General features: G+C 38.3%; 1 protein-coding gene across 2 annotated transcripts; it reads right to left on the reverse strand.

Moving 5' to 3' along the window:
- Nucleotides 1-4,039: 4,039 nt before the first annotated feature.
- STX16 (syntaxin 16) lies at nucleotides 4,040-13,897 on the reverse strand. 2 transcript variants are annotated; one of them, XM_010190888.1, is made up of 8 exons: nucleotides 13,889-13,897; nucleotides 11,476-11,583; nucleotides 10,120-10,260; nucleotides 9,383-9,545; nucleotides 7,988-8,079; nucleotides 7,598-7,741; nucleotides 6,987-7,067; nucleotides 4,040-4,773 (listed from the first exon to the last, which is right to left on the reverse strand). In XM_010190888.1, exons 2-8 carry the CDS (start codon nucleotides 11,566-11,568, stop codon nucleotides 4,669-4,671), a joined length of 819 nt encoding a protein of 272 aa, XP_010189190.1. In that variant the 5' UTR covers nucleotides 11,569-11,583; nucleotides 13,889-13,897; the 3' UTR covers nucleotides 4,040-4,668. The 2 variants fall into 2 exon arrangements, with proteins under 2 accessions (XP_010189190.1, XP_010189182.1); XM_010190880.1 differs by lacking the exon at nucleotides 13,889-13,897 and having other exon boundaries at nucleotides 11,476-11,628.
- Nucleotides 13,898-16,303: the final 2,406 nt, after the last annotated feature.

A 16,303-nucleotide genomic window follows, 5' to 3' on the forward strand; every position in this document is an offset into this window, starting at 1 on the left:
GAACGGCGATGTGCTCCTTCGCTTGGCAGCTCTAGGCCAGAGAAAAGCCTTGTGCCGAGGCTTCGTGCGTGACACGGGTTGCAGCACACACACAGGTAGAGCGGGGGTTTCAGAGTTTCATAGGTTATGGGAGAAAATGGAAAAAAAAAACCGCTGTAACGCTGCTATGCGGTGTGAGATCTCCTGTGTGCATCAAATCATACAGAGCGTGTTCAGAGACTGAAAGGTGTTGGGGCTAATGCAGCTACCTCTGTGTACAACTGACATGCAATTGTATCAAGCTGCAAGTCAGTATTTCCCCTTTGTAATGCTATTTTAGGATGTAAATGTGTCATGTTGAAAGTGTGAAGTTACATAGGGACTGAAATGGAAAAAAGCTGAATTCCTGTTTTATTCGTGAACTTAAATACCGGATAAAACATACGTCTAAAAAATATTCCAGAAAGAGGAAAAAGTCAAAATAGGCTCTAAGGTATGGGGATTCACTAGAAGGAAAATGTTTTCCAAATGCCAGCTTTAATAGTGACTTTAAATGTTTGTTTTAATAGGCTACTTGATTTATAATAAGGTTTCTATCCTCATGTTTTTATATTTGCTAAGTACCTCCTATTAATGTTAGGCCAGTAGGGAATCGATACTCATTAATCTGCAGCTAGGAAAATCTAAACACCAGAAAAGGAGTGCACTTCCACTTATACTGGAAAAGCAAATGCTGATGCATTTAAAGAAAAAAAAAAAAGGTTGAATTGCAGAAAAAAAACTTCCTTAGAGTAAGGTCTTATTTGGTCTTTAAAGGGCCATTATGGAAACTTTATTGCCTGATACGTTTAAAATTACTCTGAATAAAAGATCTAGGAAAATCTGCTGCAGAGGTCAGTCATGCATCCTCACAGGCTGGACAGGGTAACTCAATAACCAACCTCCAACTCCAACTTCTATGCGTTTCTTTACTAAGCCACAAAACATAAACTGTTCAGGGGTTCACTATTATTCCAATACATATGGTCAGCATCAGAGATACAAAAGACAGTAACACATGGCAATTATTTCAGCATTGAGACATTCCACAGATTCTACCCCGTCACTGACTATGAATTCTGCAGTTCCTGCTGCTGCAAGGATATCAGTGCAGTGCTGTCCCCAGATTCACATAATCTGAAAGGTAAAGCAAGCAGACGTCGATCACCAAACCCTTGATCCTTCCCTCACTACAGGTAAGGATGGGAGAGGAGGGTCTTGTCAAGGTGACAGCCTGAGAAAAATCAGGTCTATCGACAGGACAGAAACTTCCTACCTGTCCCACTGCTACTCCCGTGAAGCCACAGAGGGAGCTGCAGCATGGACCAGTCTTCCATGGCCACTCCAGTTATTGATCCTCTACATTTATGGAATTAAGCCACTCAATCCATCACAATTAATATGTAAAAACATAATGGACTGTAATGAATTTTAATTTATCTGGAAAGGCTGTTGAGTTTGTGGTTTGCTTTGATTTTTTTGAGATAGTAAATGTACAGTTTTTTCCAACAAAATCTGTTTCACTGTCACCTATCCAAGATCTTAAATTTTGCAAGGCTGTATCAAAAGCAAGGCTTTCAAGGATTTAAGCAAAGGACAGGACTCTTGTGTTGTGATAAGTGTTTCATAAGAGCAAATCCTGAACTGATACAATGAAGGCAGCCTCAGTAAACATTGCATCAGCTATAGTAATTCAAGTTTTTAGAACATTTCAAAAATCACCAAGCAAGAAACCAATTTTTCCATTTTACTTTTCAGTTTCTAGAGGTTTGCAGCACAGGCAGCTTTGCTCTTACAGTGCTTTTAAATACTGTCATTTCCATGTATCACTGGAATTAACTTGTTAACAAGGAGTAGCAGCTCATTTTTGCAGGGAGAAACTGTACAAGCCAACAGCTTTAGAGGTTGTTCCCATCACACGAGAAGCCACAGATTCTTGGGAGACGCTCTAGCAACGCCATTCTGCTCCAGTCACGCCGTTTCCCTTGGCACTTTGTAAGGAAGCAGAAGTCCAGTGCAAGCAGAGAAGACTCCAGCAGCAATGCAGAGGCTGCAATGGGAGGGTACCAGCTTCTGCCGTGGCAGCGCACAGCGGTGGTGGCAGGGCTGGGCAGAAGTGCAGTTGGTTGGTCCAGGCAGCTCTCACTCCTGCACCCCAGAGCAGGCAGCAGCCACCAGCAAAGCCGAGCTGCTCCTCAGCTGCACGGGCTCTTTGGGCTCCCACTGCCCAATAGCGCGGATGGCACCCGCTCTGTAACACACCACGTAGAGATTTTTACAAAGCACTGCATAAAGGTTTGACTGAGCTGCCGGTAACTATTTAGACTGAATAGTAGCAAGCTAGACACCTGAAATGATTTAGAAGCCTAGAGGTTGTTTTGATGGGTTTGAATTATTTTTTTCCCCCTGGATATAACCAGCTTCAATAAATTCCAACTCAAGTAACACAGGACACTTGACATCTACGTTTAACCTCTTGTCCGACACATATTAAAAGTGCATTTCATTTTCTAGCCAAAATCTGTAAAATACATAGCCAGTTACTTCAGTGGAGTTAAGATATTGTGGGCATTTCAATGCTAACTCAGAGGGGAAACCACTCTTGACAATGCAAGTTACACTGACCTACAGAAAGTTACAGGGTTTTTTTCAAAGATATTTAATGTCACTGCTCCTTTCATTTTATTACAAAGAACAGGAGGAGATGCCTTAACATCACACAATATATTTCAGTTTATATTTTTTTAAAAAATGAGTAACTGACCAATTGGGTTGGAAGTGTTTTATGACTTCTTTGAATTCATTAGCCATGATAAAATATCCAAAGCACCAGTCAAGACGGAAATAAATAACACGATCTCATGTTAGAGAGAGAGTTGCAAATACAGTATATTAAATTATAGCAATATGCTGCTTCACACCACCTGATGTAGACAGCACACTAGGGAAACAGTAGTTTTACTCACGATCATTGAAAAGATCTGTTACCAGAACAGGGGAGCTGCACACCCAACTACAAGCATAATTCTTTCTTTTACCAATTTACTTTATTAATTTAATCACAGGTTTGAACTGGCAGGTTTGGAAGTTCAACATCCCCTTTGTGTAGAGGTAACAAGCGTGGTACAAAGCTTTGCACAGTAAGTCACACAAAAAGCCAAGGCTTTCACATCTTTGTAGTCTTTGCTTTCAGGTCTGTTCCTGCACCAAGTCAGTTTAAAGCCAAATCTCAAGTCCTCCTCAGTACATAGTATAGAAAAACTCAGGGCAGGCAACATATGCAACATGAATATCATAGTAGTATGAAACTGCACTTCAGGAGCTTTGGGCAGAGCATCTCTGCAAGTCAGAAAATGAAGGAAATAAGCTACAGTCCCTTTGGGAAAAAATATCCACACAGAAAAGCCATATTAAAAATATTAAGGCAAGGCCTCTACAATTGCACACCACTTCAGGCCTGAAACAAATCACAAGTATTATATTAGTCAGACATTGCCCTAATTTCTCTTTTATGGCCTACACCAAAGTTTTCCACCGGAAAAAATAAAAAGTGAAAAAACCCCCAAAATCTCTACTGAAGGCCTAGAAACACGTCAGTTGCATGACCTCTCTCACAGTCAAAAGACGACCATAAATACATCCTCATCCAGGCAGGCATCTGAAAGAAAGAATCTTCTGACAGGGAAAATGGATGCAATGTATACTGCAGTGAAGTCACTTCTTATACAAACATATAACACCTATGGACAGATGCACTGTAAAATGAACAGCTCATGCAAATAAAGTATGAAACACGTGAGACCCACTGCAGCAGGTCAGATGGAGTAGAAAGCTAAAAGGAGAAACTATTTTTTAGGTTTAATTTCACCACTGCTTTAATGTAATGTCTGTACTTTAAACTAAAAAAAAAGTACATAAAAAAATATATGATCGTTCTGGTGATGAAAAACATTCCCATGATTACTCAAGCTCAGAAAACTTTTTAATTAACTAAATGTGTTAAATTACACCAGTGATTAAATCTTGTTATTTACAGATCAAGAACTACTCTGATTCTTAATAACAGTGCAGTATCTAAATTAAGATCACAGGGGTTGCATTACGTTCTGGTTGCTAACAGCTTTCTTTTTTAGCTGTCTATCCAGTTCTTTGGAATTTCTGAGTCTGGAAGAAAGGAGGTGAAATCAACCGTTTGTGTGCCTCGGCAGATTTTACAGCGAGATCAATTTTTGTTATCTAGTCCCATGACTCAGTAACGTGGTTTAAGTTTGAAGCCTGTAATAACTGTGACATAAGAATACAGAAGACAATACATTTTTGCTCACAGTAACACACTAATTACTGTACCCACTGGTAAACATCAATTTTTAAATTATTTTCAAGTACTGTGCTTCCAAATACCTCTGCACAGAGCACCAAATCATTTGTATGGGAGCATCGAATTTCCTGACATTTTCCGTATAATCCTTACAAACACCTCACAGACCACCAAACTTGCACTTTGAAGAATTCTACTGAAACATTGCACAGACTTTGCACCACAAGGGCTTATTACATTCAAAGGCAGCTTTCTGGAGTGCAGGTCCATCCATTCACATTGGGAAAAAAACAGTTCACGTAAACTCCAAAAACAAGAAAACGGAGTGAACCCTAGTGTGACTTTACACCGATAAGAACAACAATAAGAACAATTACTATAACAAACAAAATTAAAATAACAAGCATCTTCCGATTCTTCTTTTGATATTGCTCTGCCTGTAGAAACAGAAAAGAAAGAGCTAACATTTCGATTTCTGCAAAGCCACAAAGTACAGACTTGTTTAGTATAAATGAAGCACACGTGTATCAGAATTGTTCTTTGGTAACTTGGCATTTCATACAATGGATATTGCAAGCAACTCCCACAAAACAACCCTGGTCTGCACCACTTCAGTGAAGGTACGTGTACACTGAAGTCACATTTATCTGTATTAAACAGCGGACTGTCAAGAAGAATACATCCTCATGTCAGTTAAGCGACCTTACTGGGACTTTTCAGCAGTCTCTGAGAGGGCCCTGTGCCTCCCCAGGACACAGGAGCTACACAGAAGAAGGATACGTCCCTTGGAAGGACACTTAGCTACAAGATCAGGCAACCGGGTATGTGAAAGCCTGAACAGAAAGAGTTGGTAAGATGTTCTAACTCATTTTGCCGATCTAAGATTCTTGTATTATATTTGAAGAACATTAAAATTCACAACAAAACTTCATTTTTAATAGGCATTTTTGTTGTACCTGATTGAGCTCTGCATTTTCACTTAATTTCAATCAGAACTGAAAGCTTTCTTTTTGATTTGGTTCTCAGTTTTCTGCTTCATTCCTCCTTTCTTCTAACCACATTTTCTCATCCCTTTTCTCTTTTTTCCCAAGGGAATTAAAAGGAGGCAACATGGAGAAAACTCTCCAAAAGCCAAATGAAAGTCTGCTAATAGAAGCTAAACAAAACAAAGCTTGCATTTAATTATTTTTAAATTAATAAACTTTCAAAATTTAAAGGGAAAAAGATATTAATTAGTCTCCTTTATAGTCCCTGGAAAGTAATTATTTATTATCAGATCTGCTAAAGAGGTGTTTTTGACCTGAACCTATCTAACATGCAACCACTGTGATTATTTACTTAATTAGGCTTTAAGTGTCAAAGCCTGACAAAGTATCACAACTGCTTCCAATTTTCATGTGAAGCAGGAATTGGTAGCAAGTGATTCGTATCACCAGATTTCTGAAGTGAATTAATGCAATTTCTGTGAAAGTGCCATCTCAGTAGTTTTTAATTATGCCAATTAGAAAATAAAATGGACATTATAGCTATTAAATCAGAATGTTACCAACAGTACTGGAAATGGCAAGGTCTTTGATATTACTATTCAGACCTGTGTTATATCTTCCATGATAGGTGAAAAAATTCCTATGCTGTACTGAAAACAGGTATATATTGCATCAAAAATCCGTACTCTAGTCAGCAATCCAAACAGGGTTGTTGGCAACCCATTAACTACCACCAGACTAGAAAGAGCATTGATTCCAACCAATTCCTTTCTTTCCAGTTCAGTTTGTGCAAATTGCTTGCAGTTACTTTAAGCCTTGTTCAACAATGGCCAGTGCCTTATTTTAGTGATCCCCAACTTACTTTTATGTATAACAAGAATAAACTTACGACCAATTTATTTTGCTTTTCCTCAAATGGCACTACTTTTTTGCTGTCCATATTAGAAGTCTACCATAATATGAAGCTGAGTGTGTAGTAAAAAGATGTCCACATTTCTAAACCAAAACATTTTACTTAAATACAGGCTGTCGCTTAAATCTCTCATTCTATTTTATTTCTAGCAATGGAAGGACTGAACTAAGCTGACATGTCAGAACTTGAAATAAACACAAAACAAAACAAGCCAACAAAACAACCACAAAACTCTGTGTTCTGCTGCCAACGTAAACTTTTCAGATGTTCATAGTAAAAGCTTCACAGCATAAGGTTGGACCTAACTTCAAACAAGTGTCAGATGGTAAGAGAAAACATTAAAAATTATTCTTGCTGCTAACGCTATTGAGATAATGTTTTCAAACTAGGATATATCAACTGGCTGAAATCTATAGTGAAGTACCCAATATCCAGCCCCATTTCACAAGAGCTGGGCTCTCAAAACAGAGAAAAAATTGCAGATAGGTCCCACCTGGTCAGCAAAATAAAGATCAAAGCACATTGCCTGGATGCCCAGAAGGTTATATTTAGGAAAGTAACACTAGGCATGAAGCACGACATGAACAGAAGTTACATGGAAGATCCTCCTACAGTACAGTTACACATTTTACACTGTACAGCAATCCTGTCTAAAAGGGACAATGTCCATCGGAAAAACGACAACTTAATAGCTATTAAATTACAGAATATTATTAGATAGGCAAGCAGCTTAAATATTCCATCATCTTACCTTATGAAGTTGTTTTAGACCCTCTTCAGTTTTCATACATGACTGTTCAACATTGTAGTCAATTCTATCTAGAACTGTTCCCTAAATAAAATGGAGAGAATAAGCACCAAATTGAACGAAAATGAACTTCATAAAGCAATTATTATTATGAGCAGCGAAGCAATTAACAACACTCACGGCAAACAGCTAATGAACTATGTTAACTATTAACTTTTATAGAAGAACTAGGTGGGACTTCAAGAAAGGACCTCCTTGCTCAATGCCTACCTGGCAGCTCTGTCACCATCTCACATCACACCCCTTAATAATTGCCTTACTTCCAGTTCAGGTGCTTGGCTGATATATTTAACCTAAACTGAATCTCTGGGAGAAATAACCAACAGAAATTTGGTGTTCTATGTTTTCTTTAGCCTAACACCCATAACCAGTCCATTTTTTTTTTTTTCATTAATTCATCTTCTGGCAGATTTCAAGCAGGGGAAACCTTAGCCTGGAGAAGTCTGGAAAAGTGAGCAGCACATGAAAACAGGATGTTATAACACGAACAGTCTGGAAGCTTTAACACCACATGGAATCTTCTATTTCTTGCTAACACTGGGATGTCGATGTACCTGTTCTACTATCATTGCTCCCAAGTCCCTAAATATTTCATTGAGATCGGAGATTGACTGTACAATCTGACGGATTTCTCGTTCCCGCTCCTCCACCATTAGTGTGTTTTGCTCCACCAGTGCTAGCTGGTCATCTGTAAAACCCTGTTGAAATAAAAGACTTAGATGTTGAGCTAACACTAACAGTGTGAAAACAAAATAAGTAATTGTAAGTAGTATAAAATTTCATAACACAATAGTCCTTTTGCAAAATGCATCACAGAAATCTGCAGAAATAGAATTCCCCTGTAGACTGGTGCTCATGGCATAGCATTTTAATATTTTCATACCAAAGTTAAAGGTACATTTAAAAGTTTCTTCATATTGAATTTGTGTAATATCTTAACTTACCCTATCATAAAGTGTATCATCCTCCCCATCATCCATCAGTGGGACTGAGGTGTCAAAGAAGTGTTTGGATCTTTCTTCTCTATTCTTCATGCCTGTAAAAGACAAACGGTGTTTGAGCAAAATATTTACACACACTAAAATCAGAGTAAGAGTAAGGTCTGAAGCACCAGATAGAAAAAGCACAAGAAAGAAAATCTGGCTAATAAGTGAAATAAATAGCAGTATCTAAATTTTAACTGTCACACAGGTCTTTTAACAAAGCATAACCAATTCAACCAGACTTACAAGACTGATTAAATCAGTGATTTTAAGTCATTATGTTCCATGAAGTTAAAAAAAAACACCCCTAAGTTAAGAGACTTAAAATGTCATCACTCTAGGCTATTTTCTAACAAATTCTTAGGAACATCCTTTGTTGATCCTGTGCCATTTACACTATGGGAGGAAAAAAAATATAGTATCAGTATTAAATTTGAAGATCAATTTTTTGTGGGTTTCTTCCAATATTAAAATTATCTTACTTAGCTGAAAATAGAATTGCACACAACTTTGGAGTTTTAAATAGAAGATACTCCACTTGCAATCTGTTTATGGATGCAGAATTTTAAATTATCACAGACTACCAATCTACAGCAGGTATCACGTCTGAAGACCAATGGCTTCTTCACCAACATAACAGAAGTAGCTTTGCAGACCTCAGTTTGAGAAGCTGAGGGACTTGGGGTTGTTTAGTCTGAACAAAAGGAGACTGAGGGGAGATGTTATTGTTCTCTACAACTACCTGAAAGGAGGCTGCAGAGAGGTGGGTGTAGGTCTTTTCTCACAAGTTACAACTGACAGGACAAGAGGAAATGATGGTACCTTAGTTCAGGAGAATTTTAGGTCAGACATTAGGAAATCTTCTACACTGAAAGGATTACCAAAACTGGCACAGGCTGCCCAGGGAAGTGGTGGAGTCACCATCCTTGGATGTATTTAAAAGCCATCCAGATATGGTGCTCAGGGACATGGTTAGAAGTGGGCATGGCAGGGTTAGATAACAGTTGGACTTGATGATCTTAAAGGTCTTTTCTAACCATTATGGTTCTATGATTCTTTTCTAAGCAATGATGCATTAAAAGTGCGGATGGATTAAATGCACTGGTTTCACTGATAAATTTAACCACAAAATTTCTCCTTTAGCAATATGAAAGAGAGGTAGAGTAAAACAGTTTAAACATGGTCTGTGAACCAGAAACTCCCAAATTCTAACCTCCACTTGAATATACTTATGGTAGTCCTGTGTGCATCACTTAACCTTTCTGTGCTTCAATTTTCCCAACCAATAAAATAAGCACACCTTAATCAGTGCCTTCACAGAAGGTGCCCACGCATTACTGTATCTCTTATGCTTACGTTTGAGATAGTCAGACTGTGCATGCCTAAAGTTGGTGGATAGGTCCTGAAGGGACTGTGCTAAGGAAGACACTACATTCCTGAGAACACGTGCTTCTTGTTCTGTACAACTACGTGACCTGCTCTGCAAGACCTGGACTGCTCTCTGACATCTGTGAAATAACTGAGAAAACAATTCCATTAGTAAAAAACATACAGCAACACACCCCTTAAATATCACATTGCAAAAGTTCCAAATGGATGTTTAATATTTTGATTTCTAGATTTTTAAAATTAATTTCTTATTGCTCAGTGCTATGTTTACAAAGTTACAAAAACACAGAACACAGATGAACAAACAACTTAAAGCTAACAATGTAGCTGAGTAACACAACTACTTCTGACCAAAGATATCTGCTTCATTATAACTGCTTGAACTGGAAGTCTTATAAAATATTTTTTATCTATATAATAGATAGAAAAAAAAATGTATTTCTCTAAGATATCCATAAATGTGATTTGCTTAGGTCTCCCAATTCTATTCCAAGCAGAAAAGCAAACAGGTAAGTAAAAGAACAGGGAGGTTAAGTGAGAAGCTCACTACGACAGTGAGTGCAGTACCAAGCACAGAGCCCAAGACTTCTGGCTTATTCTACTACTGATTACGAAAGTGATGCTTTACTCAGAGGAAAACCACTGCCTCATGACCCATTACAGACCTGTCAGGCTTTAGGTATTGAATCAGAAGCAGTCTGTACCTGTGTGATCTCCTGGGTTGTTATTTCTATTGCCCGTTCTTCCTCACTGCTGTCATCCAGTGTTGGTCTGTTTAGATGTTTGTCATGAAGACTGGCTAATTCTTTCATCTTCTGTTTAACCCTGGTGATATCATACTGAATCTAAAACAGAAAACACAGCAGCGAAGAAAGGGAAGCAACTAATGTTTCAGAGGAAAAAGTTCTGTCAAATGCTAGACAAAAATCATTGAAAAAATCTATATAACATAAAAAGCAGACAAAATATCATTACAACAAAACACACAAAAAGCTAACTAAGAAGTAACTAAATGCATATAACTCATATACTTTGAGTTTCGCTACTTTAAAAACCTACTTCTGTTAATCTTACGCAAGACAGCTGTTTACAAATATGCTTAAGTTGGAATAATATTTTAATCATTATATAATTAATATCATAGCAAGAAAGTTTCACCAACTTCCAAACACATAAATGAAAATTCAGGTGAGACTTTCAACTCTGTCAGACATTGACTAGCCTGAACTTAACAGCAGAAGTTAAATGACATGCTTTCAAACAAGTCATCCAAAAATCTCTAAGGATGATGATCATCACAGTAAAAAGGAGACTGACCACCTTTCTGCACAAGGGGTTCTGTACTCACAAACTGACAAGCAAACATGCGTCCTGAGAGTACATTTTGAAAGGATTTTTCTGAAAGTCAAGAATAGCTTCATACTCCAAATACTGGAAAAGTTTTTTAAATGGATGCCTCCAGAATAATTTCCTTGCATTTGTCCACATATTTCCATAACTTGCAAGGCATCAGTACTGCATAGGCAGGAAAAATTCTCCTGCTAGAAGACACTAACACTTTTTTTTCAAGTATTAAACTGCTCATCTCCACCATTTTAGGGTCTGTTCAACTGGACTCCTCAATGGGTTCAAACAATAGGTCTACTGGAAGTGCTAATTTTCTTTGTACCCTTCCTTCTAAGTTTCCAACTGAGAACAACTTTGCTTTGCTAAGAGCTTTAGGACCTTCCTGCAGTCTCAAAAGCTCAGCTACAGCATGTCTATCCTAATGGTCCCAGTGCAGTGGTAATACCACTGATGATGCAAACCCAGACTACTGGAATTTCTGACCTTTCTCTCCCTTTATTTCACTTGCAATATATCCTTCAAGATAATAAGTCACAGCTTGCCTGGTATTTTCCTCTAAACACAAGTGTCCATTTAGAAAACATACTTATTTTAATCTTTGTTCTAATACTACTTCCATCATAAAGCTTACAGCATCGAGAACGTAATTGACAGTACTAATAAATCCCTAGGTGAGAAAACAAGCTCTGCGTTGGATCTGCCACACAACTGACCTCATCTGCTCCATCGACCCATTTGGGAGGTAAGCGTTTGGTTACTCCAATTGCTGCCTCGGGATCTAAACTTAATCCCGATACCAGTGCCATACGATCATCAGCAAGCTACGGAAAAGAAGACAGCAAATTAATTGTACTCAGATTAGACCCAAGTTCCTCTTAGAATAAATGCTTTGCAGATTTCAAGGAGAAAATATGGTATTGCAGCCAGAACACATGCAATTCTCACATTGGTACACTTTGTCCAGGACAATGACTCACAGCCAAGGGACCCCTAATCAATGGTGTAGCATGGTTTATATTGGGCCAGGTAAGCTTGAAAACCTCATTTGGAAAAATCTCCAAATAAAATATTTCTTTCATCTCCAAGAAATAAAAATATTATCCCATGATTGGTCTCAAACAAAGTTGTATTTAGCCACACACTCACCTATGGGGCAGCTCCTGCAAATTAACATGAATCTAATAATTGTTAAATTATTTATTTGATAGAAGTTAAAAGGCGCTAAACAAAAACAGCCAAGGCAGTCATCAATCCACACCTCCCTATACCACAATGACACATACTTGCTGCTTCAACTATATCGTCTGAGGCAAAGAAACTTGCAGGAAAATGCGTGGATAATTCTCTATAAAATTTAAGAGATTGTCAAGAGAATAAACAAGACAATGTGCCAGCCAGCATATACACAGCTTTCCACTGATCCACAGGAGGGCTGGAGATGGTGGAGGCATGAAAGAAACCCTTTATCATAATTAAGAGTCATAATTGAAATAACTTAGGTGCAACATATCAGGGGTTTATATTATTAGAGACTGATGCACACTGATGTACAGCAGTTACAGAAGGGTATGATATACTTTTTGGAGACTATTTTTGGGAACACAATCCAATTTGTAGGGTTGAAATATCAGAAGGTGTCAGGAAAAAACCCATATAACTAATTAATAATTTTAAGAGTCACCGAATGCCTGTGATAAATCTATCAATCTTCTTTTTCAAATAATACTTTTGTATGCGTATCAAATAATTTCAACCTCAAGAAAGCTTAAAATAGGACCACTGTGAAGGAATAAGAATATAATGTATGAGGTATTTGTTTTGTTTTTTTGTTGCTAGGTGGTGTTTTTTTTGTTGTGGGTTTTTTTGGGTGGTTGGGGGGTTGGTTTGTCTGGTTTTGGTTTGTTTGTTCTGGGGGTTTTTGTTTGTTTGTTTTTTAAAGCTCAGTTTGCAGAAACCAAAAGCCATGGTCTGATCTTGAATATATGGGTACAAATTTATTTATTTGCTTTGATATCATTACCAGTAACACGTGCTGTTCACCCTCAAGAATTCCTTTGTTAAGGACACCATTAGTACTACTGAGCTTTAAACAGATCAGAAGATTGGTAGTGATTGAAGATTTCTTGGTAGTGTTTAGAAACTTATGTGAATAGACTCAGTCCGATAGTGCAGGTACAAAGAAACCTATTTCTACAATGGCTCAGTGTTGGGTGAGGTTGTCCAGGCACAGTGTGGTATCTCTGTTCTTGGAGGTTTCCTAGACTTGGCTAGACAAAGTCGTGGATGATTATACATAGATTACCAATAGCCCTGTTCTGAGCAGGAGCTTGAACCAGAAGATCTCCAGAAGTCCCTTACAACAAAAGCACACCTGTGATCCTCCACTTTAAGGCCTAGCATGATACACATACAGATGTGTGCAGGGTCACAGCGCAACACCCAGCACTGGGGCCGTAGCTGCTTCCAGTCATCTTCCTTCTCTGCGAGGAAGGCAGGGGAATGGACGGAATGAGAAGACAAATGCAGACCTTGTCGCCAGCTGAACCAGGCTTTGTAATTTCAGAGATAAAATAATCTTCCTTTACTGGAGATGATCATGGATGGTACCACTCGAAACACACCTAATTATTTCACTGTTCTCAGGGAAAGATTCCATACAAAAATCTCACTTCTTAGTTTCTCTCAAATTTCTAATTTGCCTTTATCCGGCCTGGAAAGCTTTGTGGTTCCCCTCTCCCTCCCTCTTTAAAAAACAATTCCCATTCCTTCCTGGGCAATTATTTCCTGAAAGCCTGTGATTTATCCCTGACCTTATTTCCTGACCAAAAAAGTTTGTACAATTTATGCATAGCATAAAAAACAATTAACAGCTTCACTGTACAAAGTCACTATATCCCATATGCGTACAATAAGTCAGAATAGTTTATACAAGTATGTATAAAAAAGTGTAACATCATCTCACAAAAGGCTTGTCTTCTCTAAGCACCCTTGCCCTTCTACTGTACACAGAGACATTCGGTCCTATATAATGAAACTGAATAAACTAGCAGAATGAAGAAAGGAACATTTTAGCTCAGCAATGTACGCTTGATGCACCATGGCAGAATAAAATGTGAAAAACGATACCTCATCCAGCTCCTGAAGTGATTTGTGGATCCCATCAGCCCCATCCAGTTAGAGACAGCAAAAGATAAAAGGGAAAAAAGAGACATAGGACAGATATAGGGTATGGTCAATTGAGAAAATACTGATTTATTTTTTTCTTAGCATGATGGTTTACCAAGAACAAAACAATCTGGCTTTCAAAACTATTCAATAAATACATCATGATATTGTACTTATAAAGTCAGCATTTTCCTTGATGTACAAACTCATTAAAAATATTACAGTTGCTTGGTAAACAAAGAACATAAGAGATCAACTTAAAAGCTTGGTTTATTTTTCAAAGTAACTGCATGGTAAAGTTTCTAGTTACTAAATTTTCAGGTAGAAAAACTGCAATAGAATATATTGAGATGTGAGAGCAAGAGCAATTTGACTGCAGTATTCAACATCCACTGCCTCGTTAGGTTTATGATTGGAGAATGCACATACAAGCTTCTGTAAGACATTTATTGACAAGCACTCCGGTTATCACAGGATAAAACAGACAGCAAAAGACAAAAAGCAAAAGCAAATGCAGTATATGCCAACTTATGTACACACTTTGATTATGCTCTAGTTTCAGGTAACATTAATCCTACGTGCATCTGAAAAAATGCAACCTGTCTGCACCTTCCCTATTCATCAGTCTTTGTTTTGAAGAAGGCATGTGTGAGCAATAGGGTATTTCACTGAAGGATTAATAAAGCAAGCATACTAAATCTAAAACAAGGACAAAATACTTGTGGTTTAACAAAGTAGCCGGCTTCAACTAATGATTTCTTATCCTACACCAAGCTTTTGAAAGAGGACTATACTGTTAAGAGCGCTACTTTGATTGTCTGAGTTTAAGCAGTGGTTGACTGTCCACATGAGAACAGGGCAGAACGCAATTTTCATCAGAGAGCTCTCAGTGAAGGATTTCTTCAGGAGGAGCCTGGAGAGTGAACCAAGGTAAGCCCAAGTACTGCGAGCTAGAATTTGTAACACTGCCCTGCTGGTGTGCAGCAGCTCTGCTCTGGGGATGGCACCCAAAGGAAAAGGTCATCAGCTGCAACTCTGACAGCGACAGGCACCTCGGAAACATGAAAGGCAAACAGCTCATACTGCCATCTGTACACATCCTGCTAAACCAGTGCGCTTGTAGTAACCACAGAGCACTGAACTGCCCACCAGGATCAAGACTGAGCCCAGGACTAACTTCATTCACTCACGAGAGCGACAACTTCCAATCACTGTTAGCTTTCATTACATTTGAATGAGCATCCTCCTTCATCATAGCTTCAATCAATGTTAATGAACACTAACTAAATGTTACTGCACTCACTGTTGAGTAAAAGTACAGTTTCACTGCTCAGCAGTCTATATGCAAATTTAAACTATCACTAAATTTCTAGGTGATATTTTAAAAAAAAACAACTAAGGATCTAAAGTGATACTGATATTGGCAAAAACCCATGTTAACAAGAACTAAATGCAGTGCCAAATTAAACACGTACAATACACATTACTATTGACATTTTCTGCTCTGCAAATGCAATTTAATACCTAGCTTGTTGGACACAGATATAGTAAAGTTAACAATGAACAAAGACCATTCAACACTTACTCATCAGCTGAAATAAAATTTGCAGCACACAGTATTGCTTTTCCTACCAAAAATGCATTAGTGTAAAGCAATTTAGAATTATGAGACTACCAGCAGATTTTTCTGGTGTCTACTACAAATAAATAAGGTTGAACAGAAAGTGTAGAAACCTCAGCAGAGGCAAGCTGCAAAGCAGCCCATCAGTCTGACTGGCTCAAAATTCAGAAAAAGCAACACAAACTGCCTCTGAACAAATGACTTTTCTTTCAAATGATGTTTCTGTAATGAGGGCTTGCACTAGAATCTACTGACTCCCCTCTCTCACAGATTACTTTGTCTTAATTGTATTTGGGGATAAAAAAATATAAAGGGCAATGGACATAAAAGCAAATTATGGAAAAAAAATCAAGCAATGGGAATAATCTATGCTACTGTGTTTAACAGTGCCCACACTTAAGTGAATAGAAGAGTTCTGCTCTATGAAATAAGTTGGATTTTTTCCTCTGGGGAAAGGAGGCACAATGGATGAAAAACCTCATGTCAAGGCTAACATGAAGTTATGAGAACAATAACCGTATTTATTATTCGTGAAGTGAATAGAGACGCGATCAGTACAAAGACAGATCTCTTCTATTCATTTTACGTGACATAGTAGGAAAAAAGGTACCAACGGGGTGGGGAGGGAGGAGCAAAGGGCAGAAGGGGAAACTCCAGAGGACGGTGGGGCTTTGAGGAGGGGGCTCAGGGGGCGCCTGGGAGCGCCGGGGCGGGTGAGGGGCTCGCGGAGGGCTGGGAGCCGGGCGGGAGGAGCG

This window comes from Mesitornis unicolor, unplaced genomic scaffold (genome assembly GCF_000695765.1).
Source record: "Mesitornis unicolor isolate BGI_N332 unplaced genomic scaffold, ASM69576v1 scaffold27990, whole genome shotgun sequence".
In the NCBI taxonomy this organism is placed as follows: Eukaryota; Metazoa; Chordata; class Aves; order Mesitornithiformes; family Mesitornithidae; genus Mesitornis; species Mesitornis unicolor.

Bases quoted from the DNA above. Each gene is read 5' to 3' on its own strand.
- STX16 (XM_010190888.1), bottom strand. From the start codon at position 11,568: ATGGCACTGGTATCGGGATTAAGTTTAGATCCCGAGGCAGCAATTGGA. The intron at 8,080-9,382 runs GTAAGCATAAGA...TGTCTTTTACAG, and splicing joins ACAGTCTGACTATCTCAAAC to GCATGAAGAATAGAGAAGAA. The intron at 7,742-7,987 runs GTAAGTTAAGAT...TTATTTCAACAG, and splicing joins ATGATACACTTTATGATAGG to GGTTTTACAGATGACCAGCT.